At 34.5% G+C, this 16960-nt stretch overlaps 1 protein-coding gene across 2 annotated transcripts in view; it reads left to right on the top strand.

Moving 5' to 3' along the window:
- Positions 1-16960, top strand: part of LOC111371389 (callose synthase 9) — a 36189-nt gene that overhangs the window by 15841 nt on the left and 3388 nt on the right. The window contains exons 19-48 of one of the 2 annotated variants that reach the window (XM_022993338.1): positions 88-148; positions 247-328; positions 1906-1955; positions 2071-2157; positions 2363-2448; positions 2598-2622; positions 4478-4572; positions 4680-4761; positions 4887-5059; positions 5146-5266; positions 6339-6436; positions 6521-6611; positions 6990-7150; positions 7238-7347; positions 8352-8486; positions 9791-9859; positions 9948-10113; positions 10508-10622; positions 11003-11122; positions 12173-12288; positions 12368-12451; positions 12567-12679; positions 13047-13099; positions 13166-13342; positions 14213-14260; positions 14417-14575; positions 16051-16164; positions 16245-16333; positions 16426-16584; positions 16668-16770. In XM_022993338.1, the coding sequence (XP_022849106.1) occupies positions 88-148; positions 247-328; positions 1906-1955; positions 2071-2157; positions 2363-2448; positions 2598-2622; positions 4478-4572; positions 4680-4761; positions 4887-5059; positions 5146-5266; positions 6339-6436; positions 6521-6611; positions 6990-7150; positions 7238-7347; positions 8352-8486; positions 9791-9859; positions 9948-10113; positions 10508-10622; positions 11003-11122; positions 12173-12288; positions 12368-12451; positions 12567-12679; positions 13047-13099; positions 13166-13342; positions 14213-14260; positions 14417-14575; positions 16051-16164; positions 16245-16333; positions 16426-16584; positions 16668-16770 (3142 nt within the window). Of the gene's footprint in view, positions 1-87; positions 149-246; positions 329-1905; positions 1956-2070; positions 2158-2362; positions 2449-2597; positions 2623-4477; positions 4573-4679; positions 4762-4886; positions 5060-5145; positions 5267-6338; positions 6437-6520; positions 6612-6989; positions 7151-7237; positions 7348-8351; positions 8487-9790; positions 9860-9935; positions 10114-10507; positions 10623-11002; positions 11123-12172; positions 12289-12367; positions 12452-12566; positions 12680-13046; positions 13100-13165; positions 13343-14212; positions 14261-14416; positions 14576-16050; positions 16165-16244; positions 16334-16425; positions 16585-16667; positions 16771-16960 lie in introns of both variants that reach the window. The other variant, XM_022993336.1, reaches the window with a different exon arrangement.

Genomic DNA, 16960 nt, shown 5'->3' with positions numbered 1-16960 from the left:
ATTGATAGCGGGAATATCTTCTGATAGTGATGGAGATAATAGCTTTATTGCATTTGGAATCAAATTTATATGTCTATTACAATGCAGGTATATGGTGTTCTGGATTTTTGTTCTTGGATCCAAGTTTTCTTTTGCCTACTTTCTACTGGCAAGTGACAACAATTTACTATGCATACTTTTGATTGGTTGCCTTGATTATGATGTTCAATTTGTTTGTCTGAACTTATTTTTTGCTCCGTGTTGCAGATTAGGCCCTTGGTAGGGCCAACAAGGATTATAGTAAATATGGATATCAGGCTATATTCCTGGCATGATGTTGTGTCAAAAAGTAAGCTACATAATTTTCACAATTTGTCATATGACATTCGTGACTTGTGTACCATGATTGCACATGTTTGGATATGAAATGATTAAACTACTTGTCTTCTTATGAATGCGACAAATTTTGAGACATTTCTTTCTTATTTTCTACCAGTTTCTTTTGCTCAATTAATTTTCTGTATTAGCATTATGTTGTGAAAATATCAGTACTGAGGATACATGTGATGGGGTGGTCAAGTGTGCAAGGACTAGTGGGGATAGTATTAGAGACATCCAATTCGAGAGGCTTGACTCTCCCTTATACACACTCAATTTGTCAACTACTCCCTTCTTTATATATAGTGGACTGGTGCCTTATTTGTTCAGGAAATCTCCCCCCAACTCCCCCTCTAGGAAATTATAGCAAACTAACCAGTTGACATTATATAAATTGAAATACAAGTTCTCAATTAACTGCCCTGTTGCTGTTTTCCCACATGAATCAGTGGCTTGAGTTTTCCATTCTGCCTCTTCTGTCTATTCTGCCCTTTTACCCTCCTAGCACATTTAAATCCAGTGGGCAGCCTATCAGTATTTAATTTGATTATTGATGAAGAAGTGAGACCTGAACAAGATGTAATGCATGCTATTGCAGTTGTCTGGGGATGAGAGAGAGGGGCTAAGGGATTCTATTTGATCAAAGATACTTATCAAGTAAAAAGGTGACCTGTGAAAAGCTATACTTTTTCGTATTGGGTATTGAGTCATCAAAGGACAAGATGTCCATAAGATGAACTGCCAAATACGGAGGGTTTTCAGATGGATTTGCGGTTATTTAGAATAAGAACTGTAGATATGTGCCAATGAGACACCAATATTTAATTGTTAATTAGTGTTTATTTGCATAAGACTTTACCCTTGTAGTATTGTTTATGATTTGATAAATTTTTTGTTGAAAAAAAATTTAGTTTACTCTTGTATTCAGTACTCATAAGGTGCACTACTATAATCCCATGTACTACCACGCAATATACTGGGACATTATAGGTAGACTTGGATATATTCATTTGCACTTTTATTTTTTTGTCCTTTGCACAACTTTGAGGGTATTTGGTGGGGATGAAAATTAGATTTTTTAGTAGATTGATATAAAAGTTTTTGAAATATGTGGTTGAAAAGTTATGGGACCCATAAAAGATACCATGTCCATGTTTCTTAGAGACTAGTCTCTTGAGCTCAGTGAAGGAATAAAAACAATTCTGTTTTCTAATCACGAGAAGGCTGTGAGAATCTTTGGCCTTTTGATGTGGCACTTATGTATGATTTGAAAGAACTGGGTTTGTCTATAGGGGGCAGTGACACAATAATAAACTATTAGCAGTTTGGATTTTCCTTCTTTTATGGTTTGTGTTAGTGATTCAATATGTTATACTTGGGATCTCTGGGTACCAATTTTTTACCTTCCTTGGAAGTTTATATACTTATTTGTTCCAATCTAAATTCAGTTGTAGTCTGCTGAAATTGTTGAGAATACTATCCTTTGGAGTAATTAAATTTTGCATTTATTGCTATCCTATTGATAAGAAGAGCTGGTTTCACTTGTAGATAACCATAATGCTCTAACTATAGTCAGCTTATGGGCACCTGTAGTGGCTGTAAGTATACTTATTTTTCTCTTTATAACATCACTTACTCTTCTAGTTTCTGTTTTATCATTATAATACATAGTTTTTTTCGTGGTTATTTTTCCATTGTCTTTATGTGTTGCAGATTTATCTTTTAGACATTTATCTTTTCTACACCGTTATATCTGCTGTATGGGGTTTCCTACTGGGTGCTAGAGACCGTCTTGGAGAGGTTATATTTTTTGTTCTTTGCCAGTTTTTTATTTTTTATAAATGGAAAATTGACGAGCATCCGTATATATACACATATTACACACACATGGATACACATACAGAACAGAATGGATGCATTTACCTGTTATGTAGTACAACAGAAAATGATTTCACATTCTTCAAGTTTTAATGCTTTAAGAATTAAATATTTCTGTGAATTTCAGATTAGGACTTTAGATGCTGTTCATAAACTTTTCGAAAGGTTTCCAACGGCTTTTATGGATACTCTCCATGTACCGCTCCCTGAAAGGTCTTTCCTTTCCTCAGAACCAAACCCACATACACGCACGTGCACAAAAGAAAAGAAAAAAAAAAGAATGAAAAGAAGAAAAACCTCATTGGGTTCTTGAAATCTACTGTCTGGCTTTCATGGTATTACAATTCAAGTTTCTTTTGCAGGGCTTCTGTCCAATCATCGAGTCAGGTCAGGCTTCTTTCCATTTTTCCTTTTTATTTCTTTTTTAGGGTATTGTTATCTATGCATCTAATCTCCCAAAGAAGAAAAAGAAATTAAACTAGAAAGTGAGTCAAATATCTATTGCCACCAGCATCAAGGTGGTGTTTAAATTTTTTGAGTTGAGGAACTCTTAAAATAACGTGATTTTGTACCCCACTAATTGACTCTACTATTCCTGTTCCAAATTAAATTCTCTAGTTTGATAATGCATAAATTTTTGGTCAAGGTGAGGTATACAAATATATTGAATTTTATTTCGTCTTTCATTGTTAGAGGCTTCTATTCCATTGTAATGCAGTCATGCTTGCATGTTACTGCTGAATTTTGTTGTTTGTGCCACCATTTTAGCTACTATTTAGTTGCCACATTGAAATACTGAGACAAATTTACGTCCATGTCACCAACAAAATATACCGTCCAAATTCTGATCTCGTTCCCCAGATCCAAATTCGGATTTTGTGGTTTCCTAAGTTTCCTTCGTCTGTAAGAAGCAGTTAAGCAAGATCTGGAGCTTTGCACGATCCACAGTTTATCTGTTGTCCCAGGGAGTTTATATTTATTTTATTTTTATTTTTTGATGAGTATGCTGAGGTTTTGGTAGTGATGATGAAGATGTGGTTGCATCGTTCATGGCCAACCAGAAATTTTGGACTCCCACCTAGTGGCGATGTTATGCCTATTCTGCCCATGCCACTGGTCCCCCCCTCTATACAACCCACTGGCATTTTTCCTCTTCTATAATTTATGAACTAATGATGTTCTTCAGAAGAAAATATAAATTAACATGCTTATTAATCTCCAAGAAGATAAAGCTGAATTATCGTTGTAGCTTTTTGAGATACAATCATCATGTTAATCCATTAATCAACATCGATAATTATGCAGAACATTTATTTGTGGAGATATTAATAGAATGAAGCAAAAATGAACTAATATCAGGCATACTATATATTTTTCCAGCTAATGATAATTAAAGAGAGACGATGACCCTTGAGCTCCTTATTTATAGAAATCTGAGGGGATGATAAAAACTTAAAACTTAGCTCTATCCCATAACTCACAAACGTCTTGCTCGATTCATCGAAGATCATATTATTTCTATCTGTCGTATCACCCATAAAACAACTGACACTATCTCTTTCCACATTACTGCACCCCTACTAAAACTATTTTTTCGAAGAGGAATCAAGCCAATGATATCATGGTTTTTAGCTTAACCCATGAGAAATAAAAGTTGCATTATAACTTTGTCCCATCAAGTTATGATTATTGTAATTTAAGAGACTTCTTAGAACATTTAATTAAAGTTGTGATATAAATCAAGTCCTGCGTTTGTACTTCAAGTAAACATTGTTTGAGTACATCGACTGAATATGATATCGGGTAATTCTTTTAAATGATAATTATTGTACAACATTTGTTAAAGGGTTATATAAATTAATAGTGATTTAAATGTTATAATTGGAAATATTATATTTTCTGCTTTCCTATTTGTAGGCTGAGTTGATGCATTCTTTTATGAAAAATTATACCATATTACTATGGTGTATTGAATATCTTTCCATCCAAACATGAAGGGTAGAATAACTTTCTTGTCCTTGTATCATTTCAAATCAATTTGCATGAGACACTTATGATTTTCCTGTAACCAATCGAAATCATATATTTAAATTTAGGACTCAAGTGCACTATTACTTGTAATTATTGTTTAGACGGTGGATGAACTCATGTGGTTAGTGTTTTCTGTTTAAAATCATGAAATCTTTGAAGCAAACAATTAAGTTGCATTTTCTGTAAATAAAATATGTCTGCCTTATTGAAGGACATGGAAAAGAGCAAGTTTGATGCTGCTCGATTTGCCCCCTTTTGGAACGAAATCATAAAGAACCTGAGGGAGGAAGATTATATTACTAATTTGTGAGTGTTATTTTCTAATTTGTGTTTTTTTTAAATGGATCTACTACATCTTCTGAGTTGTGCGGATCTCATTCTATATTGTTGTATCGATTGTCTCTGACATGTAGGGAAATGGAATTGCTTCAAATGCCGAAAAATTCTAGGAGTCTTTCCCTGGTTCAGTGGCCACTTTTTCTTTTAGCTAGCAAGGTGTTCCTGTATCTTTGAACATAACCATTTTTAATTTCATGTATGCCTTTTGGCTTTTATGTGATGTATCTGTTTCTGAGTTCTTCCTACCTTATGGATGTATTTTGTTTTTATGTTATATGTAGATATTCCTTGCAAAAGATATTGCTGTAGATAAAATAGACTCGCAAGAAGATCTATGGGATAGGATCTCAAGGGACGACTACATGAAATATGCAGTTAAGGAGAGCTTCTATGCTGTAAAATTTATCCTTACGGCCATATTGGATGACGAAGGAAATAATGAAGGGAAGAAGTGGTAAGTTGATATTTTATTTTCAATTCCTTTCGAGCTGGTGGTTATCACAATGTAATCAATATTCACTATTATTCTCAACATGTCAGGGTTGAGAGAATATACGAGGACATTCAAGGAAGCATAGTAAACAAGCGTATTCTCGTTGACTTTCAACTGAATAAACTGCCACTTGTAATTCAGAAAGTAACTGCACTCCTGGGAATACTGGTTCGTCATATGCTAATTTGACTTTCATTACCCTCTGTCAAATTTGATGTATCACGAGTAAATTTTTAATTGCTTTTCTACAATACAGAAAAGAATATTTTCAGGCTAGATTATTTAAGATTAAAGTCGCTGAAAATCAGGAAAGTAATGTAGAAGGTTTAAATATGAAAAATCAATGGAAAAAATTTTGAGGCTTACGGTTACAGAAAAAAGAGGAGGTTCAAAGGCAGTTCTGGGCTGATGACTGTACCCACGAGCACTAATTTTAGGAAGTGATGATGATGATGATGATGATTATTATTATTATTATTATTTTGTATACTCATAATAAGGAAAATTGGATTCTACAAAGCAATTGATTAAAGGATTAATTGTTCTGGAATTGTAGGACACAAGAAGGGTTAATAACCCAAATGGTCACTGAATTTTGCAAAAAGTTTTCACATGGTCACTGAATTTTGTAAAAGGTTTACACGGGATCACTGAACTTTAAAAATCACTCCATTAATCACTGAATTTTCTATTATTTTTGTACAGCCATTTTGAAGTTTTATATCAGAATAAGCATAGGGGACTGGATGAAATTAGAAGTAATTATGAAATACTCAAACAATAGTCATAATTGTAGTCTTGTAGGGTCTAGGTCTTCTTTCTTATTAAGTATGGCTTGTGATCCCTATAGTTATTTCATGAATATGGTGAGTGGATAATTATTGTGGAGATATCAGATGCAGTCTTCACTTTTTATGATGCAATGGTGAAATAATGAAATCATTTGATTGAAAATAAATCTACAGCTTGGATGGTTGAGCTGTCACCTGTAATGACATTAAAATTCATAAGAAGCTTCAACATTATTTATCTTGATATGTGATATAGTTCAGTATGACATTAAATCTGGAAATTTAATTCAACTTATGTTGTATATGTATATGTATATAAGCTTTGTTTAAACACTTCAATTGATGTTAATGATTTAGACATTATAGTTCCCTCAGTTGTGACAATTCAAGAGGATTTTTTGGGATTTCTCCTCTTCACCTTACTAACTCAGTGTTTTATATATATGCAGAAAAGCGATAAAACACCTGAACTTGAAACTGGTGCTGTGAAAGCCATTCTTGATCTTTATGATGTTATGCGACATGATGTTCTCTCTATCAATATGAGGTTTGTTGAAAAGGCTGGACTTCTCTTCTGTTCCCTTTTTGCCTTTTACAAGCTGCTATATTTAACCTAACTTCTCATGTTCAGAGAAAACTATGAGACATGGAATATGCTGTCAAAGGCAAGGACTGATGGTCGTCTTTTTCAAAAGTTGAAGTGGCCAAGAGATGCTGAATTGGTATGCCAGATACAACTAATCTCTTAGGAGAGTTTGAATAGAAACACACGGGGAATACCCTAAACTAAACAAAAAGACTTAAGTATCCGCAACTATAAAAGTTAATTAAGAAACAATAAAAATGAATGCTAAAACAATTAATAAACACCACCTACTTCTCTAAAATGTGTTAACTTGTGTGAGCTAATAGGTTTGAGGGTAGAGATTCATTCTGCTGGGCGTGTGTGTTGGAATAGTTAGTAGTGGTGAATATGCTAGTATATTTCTGTTCGGATTAGTAATGAAAATTATCACTATTTTTCTGGTTTTTTTGGTTGATATTAAAGTTTTGGAGATTGCATATCTGATTTAACGAGCTAAAATGCATGAAACGTGTAGAGGGCACAAGTGAGTAGACTATATTCACTTCTAACAATCAAAGATTCAGCTGCAAGTATACCCAAGAATCTCGAGGCTAGGCGGCGATTACAATTCTTCACTAATTCCCTTTTTATGGAAATGCCAGTACCCAAGCCTGTCCGAGAGATGTTGTCCTTTAGGTAATTTTCTTCTATTTTTGACTTCCTAAAATTTTGGTTTAAATCACCGATTTCTTATATGTTTTTATTCGCATATTGCTTGTGCAGCGTGTTCACTCCATATTACTCTGAGATTGTGCTTTACAGCATGTCTGAACTCCTTAAGAAAAATGAAGATGGCATTTCAACTTTGTTTTATCTCCAGAAAATATATCCAGGTACTTAAAATCTTATTTTGATTGATACAGTTTGTTATTTCCTTCGTCTTTAAGTTTCTAAGCACTCCTTTTTCACGTATCTCTTATTTGAATGAAACAAAATTTTCTGCCGGTGTTTCTTTAGCCTATCAAGGTTAATACTGTACTATTTCTTATATTTTAATTCAGTGTACGAGATAGTCGTGTGTAATATTTTTATGTGCTTAACTTTTTGTCCCTTGCTGTGGCATGTGGTAATAATACTGTTGTCCTTAAGTTTATTTGTCTGATGAACATGCTTTTTTTTTTTTTTTAACACGCAGTTCCTTGTTCTACAATAGGCATATGCAAGAAGGAACTGTTTTCTCAATTAATATGTTTCTGCCAACTCAATTCTCTTTCATGGAATCTTATAGTGCTGTCTGGCGATATGTACCTCTGAATTTTTTAACTTGTGTTAACATTTAGGTGTTTTATTTCGAACTTTCCGTCTTGGTCTTTTTAACGTTATTTTTTGATGTTTTCTTTTATATTCCACTATACTTTAAAGAAAATGGAAGAAATAGTGTTAAATCATATGCTTTTCACCTCTTTTGCTCTCAGGATGTACTCCAACATGGATACGATATTCTACTAGTGTTTAGTTGGTCGTGTCTATTTAATCATGTTGGTGATGTCATCATTTCTTTGTTGTATTTAGCGTACTCGTCTTATCTTTTGGAAGACTCAATGTAGTATGATGTTGTGGTTTATTGTATAGGTTATTTGGTATATAAATTCTCTATAATTAATCCCTTGTTTGGGCTCTATTAAAATTAAATTTTAGGAAAAATTATGTTTTGGATTAGTTATTTTTTGGAGAATGTGTGGTTTAAAAACAAAGAAAAAGTTTTGGGTTTACGTATAATATTATTTTATTGGAGAATGGAGCCCAAACATAGGCTAAGTTTCTTATTATGCCCAGGCAATACTAAAATCACTCTGATGACCCATAACTCTCTGGGCCTGTATCTTTTTTAATACAGATGAATGGAAAAATTTTCTTTATCGGATTGGACGTGATGAGAACACAACAGAATTAGAACTTAGTGATAATCCTCGTGATATCCTTGAATTGCGGTTTTGGGCTTCATATCGAGGACAAACATTAGCCAGAACTGGTAAGTCGTATTCTGGAATGTTCTTTTTCTTTTTCTTGCCCCGTCTTTTGTTGGTTCAATTCCTATACTGCACTGCCTCCTGCATTTGCCACAGTAAAGTTAGGCACATGACGGAAGAAATTGTGTTTGAAATTTTTAATTTGGTTCCTGCGTTGCATGCTTGACATAAATGAAGGTTCATATTTGTAAAGCACTGCATCATTGGTAGTTCATAATGTTATTTTCCTAGCTGTCGACATGAACAGACAACTCATTGGAATCCATCCTGCCCGATAGAATTTAGATTTCTACTTTATGGAGGAAAAATGTTGAAGAACAACGTGATATGCCCCTTCTTTTTCTTTTCTTAATTTTGAACGCCTGCAAACATGATGGTGAAATCGCAGTGAATGGTATTTTTTCCAGTTTGCACTTATTTTAGATCCCTTTTGAGACTTGTGAAGAGTTCATTCCCCTAGAAGGTGAGTAATGCAAATTACCTCCATGGGTGGCATTTTTACTGGGGACGGTTGTGTGGGGCAAGTGTTAACATGGATAATCTTCGAATAAAAGACTTTTATGTAATCGAGTAGTGTTATATGCTTAAGTGGGATGGGGAGACGAATAATAATTTGTTTATTCACTGTGATGGGGTTCGTTGGCTGTGGAACAATATTTTGACTTATTCACATATCGAGTGGGTGTTGCCTAGGCGTATAGAGGATATATGTTGGCATGGAGGAGAAAACTTCGTGATGAAGACAGCAAGTTTGTATGGGATCTTATCCCCGGATTCATTGTATGGTTCAACAAGGAATGACCGTTGTTTTGAAGATCAAACATGGACGATGGAACAGATCAGAAAATTGTTTTATCTTTGTATACTTGGTTTAATGTCACGGCTACTAATCCTATAGAAGGGTTGCCTAATTTCATGTTGTTTCTCTTGTTTAAATTGATTATTTATTTTCTGTATATTCTCTTTGATTAATGAAATTATCAGATTACTTATTAAAAAAAAAAAAAAATGGTGTCCCCAATGCATGGTCCTACCTTTTTAAAAATATCAAGTGTCGTCATGTCCGTGCTTCTTGGCCCTTCATAATGTTTCGGTTGCCTTTTGTGTCTTGAGTTTGATCATTTTTTACTGGAACCTCAGATGCCGTGATCACTTTGGTTACCCTTGTTCTTTTGTTAGCTTAACTTACATTCATAAGTTTCCCTGAAATGGAAGATAGAGACCAGGAAAAAAGAGTGTGCTGTTCCTTGCTCTCTTTTATTGATGATTCTCCTGCTTATCTATTATTTTAATGGGAGATTTGCAGTTCGGGGGATGATGTACTACAGGAAAGCTCTAATGCTTCAAGCTTATCTGGAACGGATGACGACTGGAGGTTTGCTTTTATGATAAATAAATGCTGTGCTTTTTGCTTGTCATCTCTATTTCTACTCATTCATGGGGAATGTTAGATACTGAAGCAGGTATTATTCGAAATGAAGTAACTGATGTTCAAGGTTTCGACTTGTCTCCTGAAGTAAGAGCTCAAGCAGATATGAAGTTCACATATGTTCTTACATGCCAGATATATGGAAAGCAGAAAGAAGGACATAAACCCGAGGCTGAAGATATTGCTTTGCTAATGCAGAGGTTTTACAATATATATTGGCTTCATTGTATCCCGTTTCCAAAATACTTCTCAATTTCAAATTGAATGTTGTGGTTGGCCAAGTTTGAATCAATCTGATACTTCTGCTGTAGGACAGAGACTTGATAATAATTCATTATTGTCATGGAAAAGAATTCACATAATAATGAGCTTATAAAAAATGCTTAATTTTGGAATTTTTTGGACTTAAAAAAAGATAGTAAGTAGATCTTCATCATTGTAGCTCTAAAATTATGAGTTTGCCACGGAGAAAATTAGTGGAGGCATTCAATATGAAAAGTTTCTTTGATAAACAATATGATTCTCCTTTTCCTGCAGTGTTGTGTCATTCTACGTTCAATTTTCAACTCCTCTCTCTTTTTTTTTCCATCATAGAAATGAAGCTCTTCGAGTTGCTTTTATCGATGAAGTTGAAACTCTGAAGGATGGGAAGGTGCACACAGAATATTTCTCAAAACTTGTGAAGGCTGACATCAATGGGAAAGATAAGGTTTGATTATGTGTTATTTTTATTTTCTTTCTAGTCTACACAATCTCTGTGTTGGATATTATGCATGTTTCTTTATTCTATGCTAGGAAGACGAATTGGTGTAGTATGCTAGTTTGACTGAATTTTAAGTCATGTTGTGTAATTTAAGAATGAAAATGGATGAGGTGCTAATTAGCTACTTGTTATAGAATATGGAACCTAGAAATGGTTCAGCCATTAATCGATGAAGGCCACTGTGATGGCCTCATATATGATGGTGTTTATTATTCTTTTACGAAATGTTAATGTCGTATTGATGAATCACTGCTTTAATTTGTGTCTGTGTGTCATTTGTTATGTAACAAAGTCATGAGATGTAACTTTAAAAAAATAAATTGCAGGAAATCTATTCAATAAAGTTACCGGGGAATCCTAAACTAGGTGAAGGGAAACCTGAAAATCAGAATCATGCTATAATCTTCACACGTGGAAATGCTGTGCAGACTATTGACATGAACCAGGTTAGCAAGTGATCTGGGGCCCAGATACTGATTTCTTGTTGCCCACTATATTTTTTTCTAACATCCAAAAGGAAATGAAATATAGCTGATTATGATAATATAAAATTGATGATAGCAATTGTTGTCTAGTTAGCAAGCCCAGATCATTTTTTTTCTACTTAATTTGATTTTTGTCAAAATTGGTGGTCTTCTTTCACCGTAGTTTGTGCCTTTGTCATAATAGTTTGGCCGTGTTATTTGAACAAACTATGGATAAATTTGAATGAAAGTTCTGAAGACTCTATTCATTTTTTGAATTGTTTCAAGTTCGTTATCCCGCAAATTGACTAGCATCACTTGCTCAATAAATACCTGCATGCAACTGTATTTTAGCATATATTTCAAGTTTTCAACATTATTTCAATGTCTACGAATTTGTTGGTAAGATAAATTCCATTCATTTGCAATCAGAGTAGAAACTCATTGCTTTTACAAGTGTGTGACTAGAGATTAAGTATATAACTGGTACCAACTTGAAAACAGTATAATCTTCATTTGTTAAAGACTATATCTTTGTTGGATTTAATTTAGTTGCACTTGCAATTTGTGTCCACTTGATATTTGTACTAGCTCAAACTTCCTTGCTTTTCATATGCACCAGATGGATATTAGATCTTTTCTCACCTTAGTTCTCACTTTTGTTTCTTCTTTGCAGTGGCTAATTAAATATTAAGACTGGATTAGATTACGTATGTCTTCATCGTTGCTATTTACTGAGTTGAAATTCCATATCCCATTTATCTCATTGCTCACAGCAAGGGCTTACTGATGTAGTTATAAGCTTTTATCTTGCTGCACCCCTTTTTTTTTTCTTTTGGGTCTAACAGGCCTTTCTGGTTCCTAATTATTTTACTCTTTTTACGATCATGGCTTGATGTTATTCACTTTACATTAATGTTGCTGATCTCTGTTTTCATATGCTTTGCATTTATCTTTTCAGTTCTTATTCGCCATTTTTCTGTGCCTCTCTGATGATTTGTTTCATCATTATCCTCATTTGTTATTTTTCAGGATAATTACTTTGAGGAAGCACTGAAAATGAGAAATCTTCTTGAAGAACTTTATCGTGATCATGGGATACGTCCTCCTACGATTCTTGGTGTCAGGGAACATATATTCACTGGAAGGTATTTTGACATAACATATGGGCATTAATGTTTATTGTTATTCTTCAACAGAACCTAACTCATTATCTTATTAATGCAGTGTATCTTCCTTAGCCTCATTCATGTCTAATCAAGAATCTAGTTTTGTCACTCTTGGTCAGCGTGTTCTGGCGACTCCTTTAAAGTGAGTCATCCGTTTTCTGAAATGATGTTTGCAAATTGTCTGCAATATAATTTTATCTGTTTCATCAAAATTATTGGAACTCAATTGTTTTAGCTCATTTCTTGATTATCATTAGGGTCCGTATGCATTATGGTCATCCAGATGTTTTTGATAGAATTTTCCACATCACAAGAGGTGGTATCAGCAAAGCATCTCGTGTTATTAATATTAGCGAAGATATCTTTTCAGGTATTACTGCTCTGCTGAATAAGATGTTTACGAGCTGTACTGTTGCTAAGAGATAATCTTATACTTCATGATTTTCATCTGTTGTTGGATGTAATTTTGATTATTACGGAGAAAAGAAAAGGTCTATTCTGGCTACCTGTACAGAGTTTTGTTGTTCCCACCCATGAAGTTATATAGAGTCATTATCGGTGCATGACTTTCAATTTTGCTATGTTAGGAGAATCTTTTATCATGAGACTTGCATATGGGATGCACCCTTTCTCCCAAATACCCTTTTTGTCTTCTCTTGTTTTGTTAGTTTTAAATAAAGTTAAAGCTTATCTGCTTTCAACCGATTTCTGAGACCTTTAGTGGAAAAAAAATGCAGGATTCAATTCAACTTTACGCCAAGGAAATGTTACACACCATGAATACATTCAGGTATGATTTGGGGCCACTTAAGTTCGGAAACATTTGCTGAATATCTGATAAATGAATTTTGTATAGGTTGGCAAGGGGAGAGATGTTGGGCTGAATCAGATAGCTCTCTTTGAGGGAAAAGTTGCTGGTGGTAACGGTGAACAAGTTCTTAGTAGGGATGTTTACAGGCTTGGGCAGCTCTTTGACTTTTTTAGGATGCTGTCATTTTACTTCACAACTGTTGGATACTACTTCTGTACAATGGTCAGCTATCTCCGCCTTTGAAAGTTAATTTCTTGTCTTGTTGGTTTAGACCTTTGTACTTTGTGGTCATGTGGTTGGTTTGATCTACTGAAACTATTTTTCACTGTCTCTGTACTCTTACAATTAAGCCCACCTGTGACCATGTCAGTTTATGGGATTTATATATTGCAAGCCTTTGTCATAGTCCTCCTGCTTGCATAATTGTTAACTTGTTCTTTTTACTCGCATGCTTATATTCTTTTTTTCTCCCATTGTGTAGTATTTCTTCTGACATAGTACACTGAATGATGTCATAAGAATGTTGAGTTGAAATATAGATTTGTGCGGTTGAGGGTAAGGATTGATGCTTTCCTATCTAACGTTGTGTTTTAAATTCGGTTACGTCAATATTTTATTTGTCAAAGGGGATACAAAATCAAATTTCATGTAGACAAAACAAAAATGATCTTTGTCTTTCTCCTAGATTTTGTCTTCTATTAGAGCTATACGCTTGCATGGTTGAGAAATATCATTTTAAATCCAAGCAACTCATCGGAGGTAAGCAGACGAAAAGACTAGGTTTCCTTGTCCTATTTATTATTTTGAAGTTAGATGTGTTTCTTTTACGCCAACCTCTTCCTTTGCTATCTTGCCAAGTTGTCATACTACATTATGAAATTGTGCAGCTTAAATCCATTTCCCTTTTAACAAAAATGTTATCCTCTCTCTATCTCTGATTAAATGCACCATAAGGGAGAGGGATATTATGTTTATGTTAGTCATGTCTCTATGGCTAGCAAGGCTACTGCATTTATTCGGGTAACAGAGAACTTATCAGAAACATAGCTGCATGGTACAACTCTAACAAGTTTCTACAAAACTCTGTTGCAGCTGACGGTGCTGACTGTATATGCTTTTCTTTATGGAAGGGTGTATTTGGTAAGTTTTGACTTAATACGTGTATAATCTTGAACCTTTATTATCTTATTTTTAGTGTTATTAAATCTAATTTCCTTCTAAATTGCAGTTTGTCTCTGGAATTTAGAGAACTAAATTCTTATGATATCTTCTAAGATTTGCAAAAACTTTTTACAGGCACTATCTGGGGTTGGTGAAACCATTCAAGATCGAGCACAAATTTCGGATAATACTGCCTTAAGTGCAGCCTTAAATGCACAGTTCCTGTTTCAGATTGGTGTCTTTACAGCAGTGCCAATGGTTTTGGGTTTCATCTTAGAGCAGGGTTTTTTGAGGGTATGGCATTTTTATGTTTGTGTGTGAGCATATTATTTTGTCATGAATTATAACTAACAGGAAGTACTGGTTAATATGTTTTTTACTGTGTTATTGAATTGTTTATTATTGTTAACAGAACTGGCTGAAGCTATGTTTCTGAAACATATACACTGGGATATATTAGCATAGCCATGTGAAATCAATCCAAATGTGACCCTAAACTATGACTATTTGTTTTTTTCCCCTTATTGCTATGCATGCTTCAGAAAACATGTCCTATTGATCTCTCTTTAGCATCTTTACGCTTTTTATGATGAGTTTGTGTGTCCAATTAAATTTGGGGTCCAATGTGATGATAATTTCAGTTTTGTTTGACGCTTTTTGGCAATACTTTGGCCTCTGTTTTGAGTGGGAAGTGCCTTCTTCTCATCTTGCACTTTGGTAATCATTCATATTCTTCGCTTTTGAAGATTTGAATTTCTATATTTAGTCAAATCCTATATAAGCTGCCAATGCGAAATATCTTCTCACAAGCTTGAAGGAGAGAGTTGAAAGATTTGACTTTCCTTGTTCAATCAAATCCTAGACAAGCTGGGTCCTTAATTTGTTTCCTTATTTAGGAGATTTAATCTAGTTTGCTTTTCTTTGTATAGGACGGGTTATGGTATGTCTATGTAGGAACTATTTTGGCTTGCCAGTGGAGTTTAAACTTGCAACTGAACTTTGTTTCACTAATACTATTTTTGTTATTTAAAGTAAACCAGCGTGTAGATCTTCATCTGTTTATACAAGGTAGTAGTAATGTGACATGATGAGCTGAGTGAGAAACCCTCTATGGGATGGTAACCTGGATTAAGAGGAGTTGACTTTTTTGTGAAGGTAGTTATTCTGGTCGATCTTTTAGGCAATAATGAGGAAGGTATGGATACAATTGATGCAATTTTCTTTAGATTGTGAAGATGCATGTGTGTGTTTCCCTTCTTCCAGTAATAACTGTGCAAAATCAATGAGTGACGACTAAGTTTTTCAAGCTCACTCAATAAGCAAAAGTTTTCCTCTTCCCCTTCTCTAAAACACACAATTCTTCCTATTATGTTGGTTTATGCTTGTTGCTGGAAGTTGTGGTTCCTTTGGCAATTGCTAAGTTTCACCTTTTGGGTGTCCCTTAAAATTTGCAGTGTTTCAAAATGTCTACTTTTTATATAATTACTTCTCACTTTATCCGTACACTGAGAATCTAAAAGAACAGCATTGTTTATGACATTTCAATTTTTTGATTTGACATAGCAAATAAATATGCAATTCAAATATCACTGTTATTACAATATACATAAGCAGTTGGTTTCCCAAAAAGGGAACGGTGGGAATCATATTTTTCTAGGTTTCTCCATAGTTCCTCATATTTGGTTATTGCGTTACTCTTTGTATTGGAAATGATTTTTAGGCTTCTAACCCCTCTCTACCTTTTCTTTTGCTTTTATTTTCTCCCACAGGCTTTTGTAAGTTTTGTCACAATGCAATTTCAGCTCTGTACTGTCTTCTTTACTTTCTCACTGGGAACAAGAACACATTACTTTGGTCGGACTATTCTTCATGGCGGCGCTAGGGTATGTTTCATAAATAGTTTTCTCTTCCTAGATGTGTCGCAATTTGGTCTACTTATAAGTTAAGACAAAATTTTTGGCAGTATCAAGCAACTGGAAGAGGATTTGTAGTTCGCCACATCAAGTTCACAGAAAATTACAGGCTTTACTCGCGCAGTCATTTTGTTAAGGGGTCTCTCCCTCTCCCTCTCCCCCTCCCTCGCCCTCCATATATCTCCCCCTAGAAATAAATTTTCACATAGTTATGTTTCTTTATTTATTCAGAATGGAAATTGTGCTTTTATTGGTGGTATACCTCGCATACGGGTATTACGAGGGTGGTGCATTATCCTATATACTCCTCACTGTTAGTAGTTGGTTCCTGGCTATTTCTTGGCTGTTTGCTCCATATTTGTTTAATCCGTCTGGATTTGAGTGGCAGAAGTAAGTTATTGCAGTTTTTCACCTTTTTCTCCACCTAATCTCTGTCCTGCTTCAAGAGTCACCTTTTTTATTGTCGTCGTTAGGACGGTAGAGGACTTTCGGGATTGGACGAACTGGCTTCTCTATAGAGGTGGGATTGGAGTTAAAGGGGAAGAAAGCTGGGAAGCTTGGTGGGATGAAGAACTGGTATGAATCCTGCTTTTACAAACTTGATTAATTTTTTCTATTGGTTTCTTAGCTGTTGCTCTCGTTATGGTCCTTTGCTTAAAAACTGAAAGAAAGCTCTTTTTCATTGTTGAATATAGTTCTCTGAGAATTAATGATGTTGAATCCAAATGTTTCTTGTACTGTAATGTTTTAAGCAAATGGGGACTGG

This window comes from Olea europaea, chromosome 22, assembly GCF_002742605.1.
Source record: "Olea europaea var. sylvestris chromosome 22, O_europaea_v1, whole genome shotgun sequence".
In the NCBI taxonomy this organism is placed as follows: domain Eukaryota; kingdom Viridiplantae; phylum Streptophyta; class Magnoliopsida; order Lamiales; family Oleaceae; genus Olea; species Olea europaea.
The sequence above is the reverse complement of the archived record's forward strand: the minus strand, read 5'-3'. Positions and strand labels throughout refer to the sequence as shown.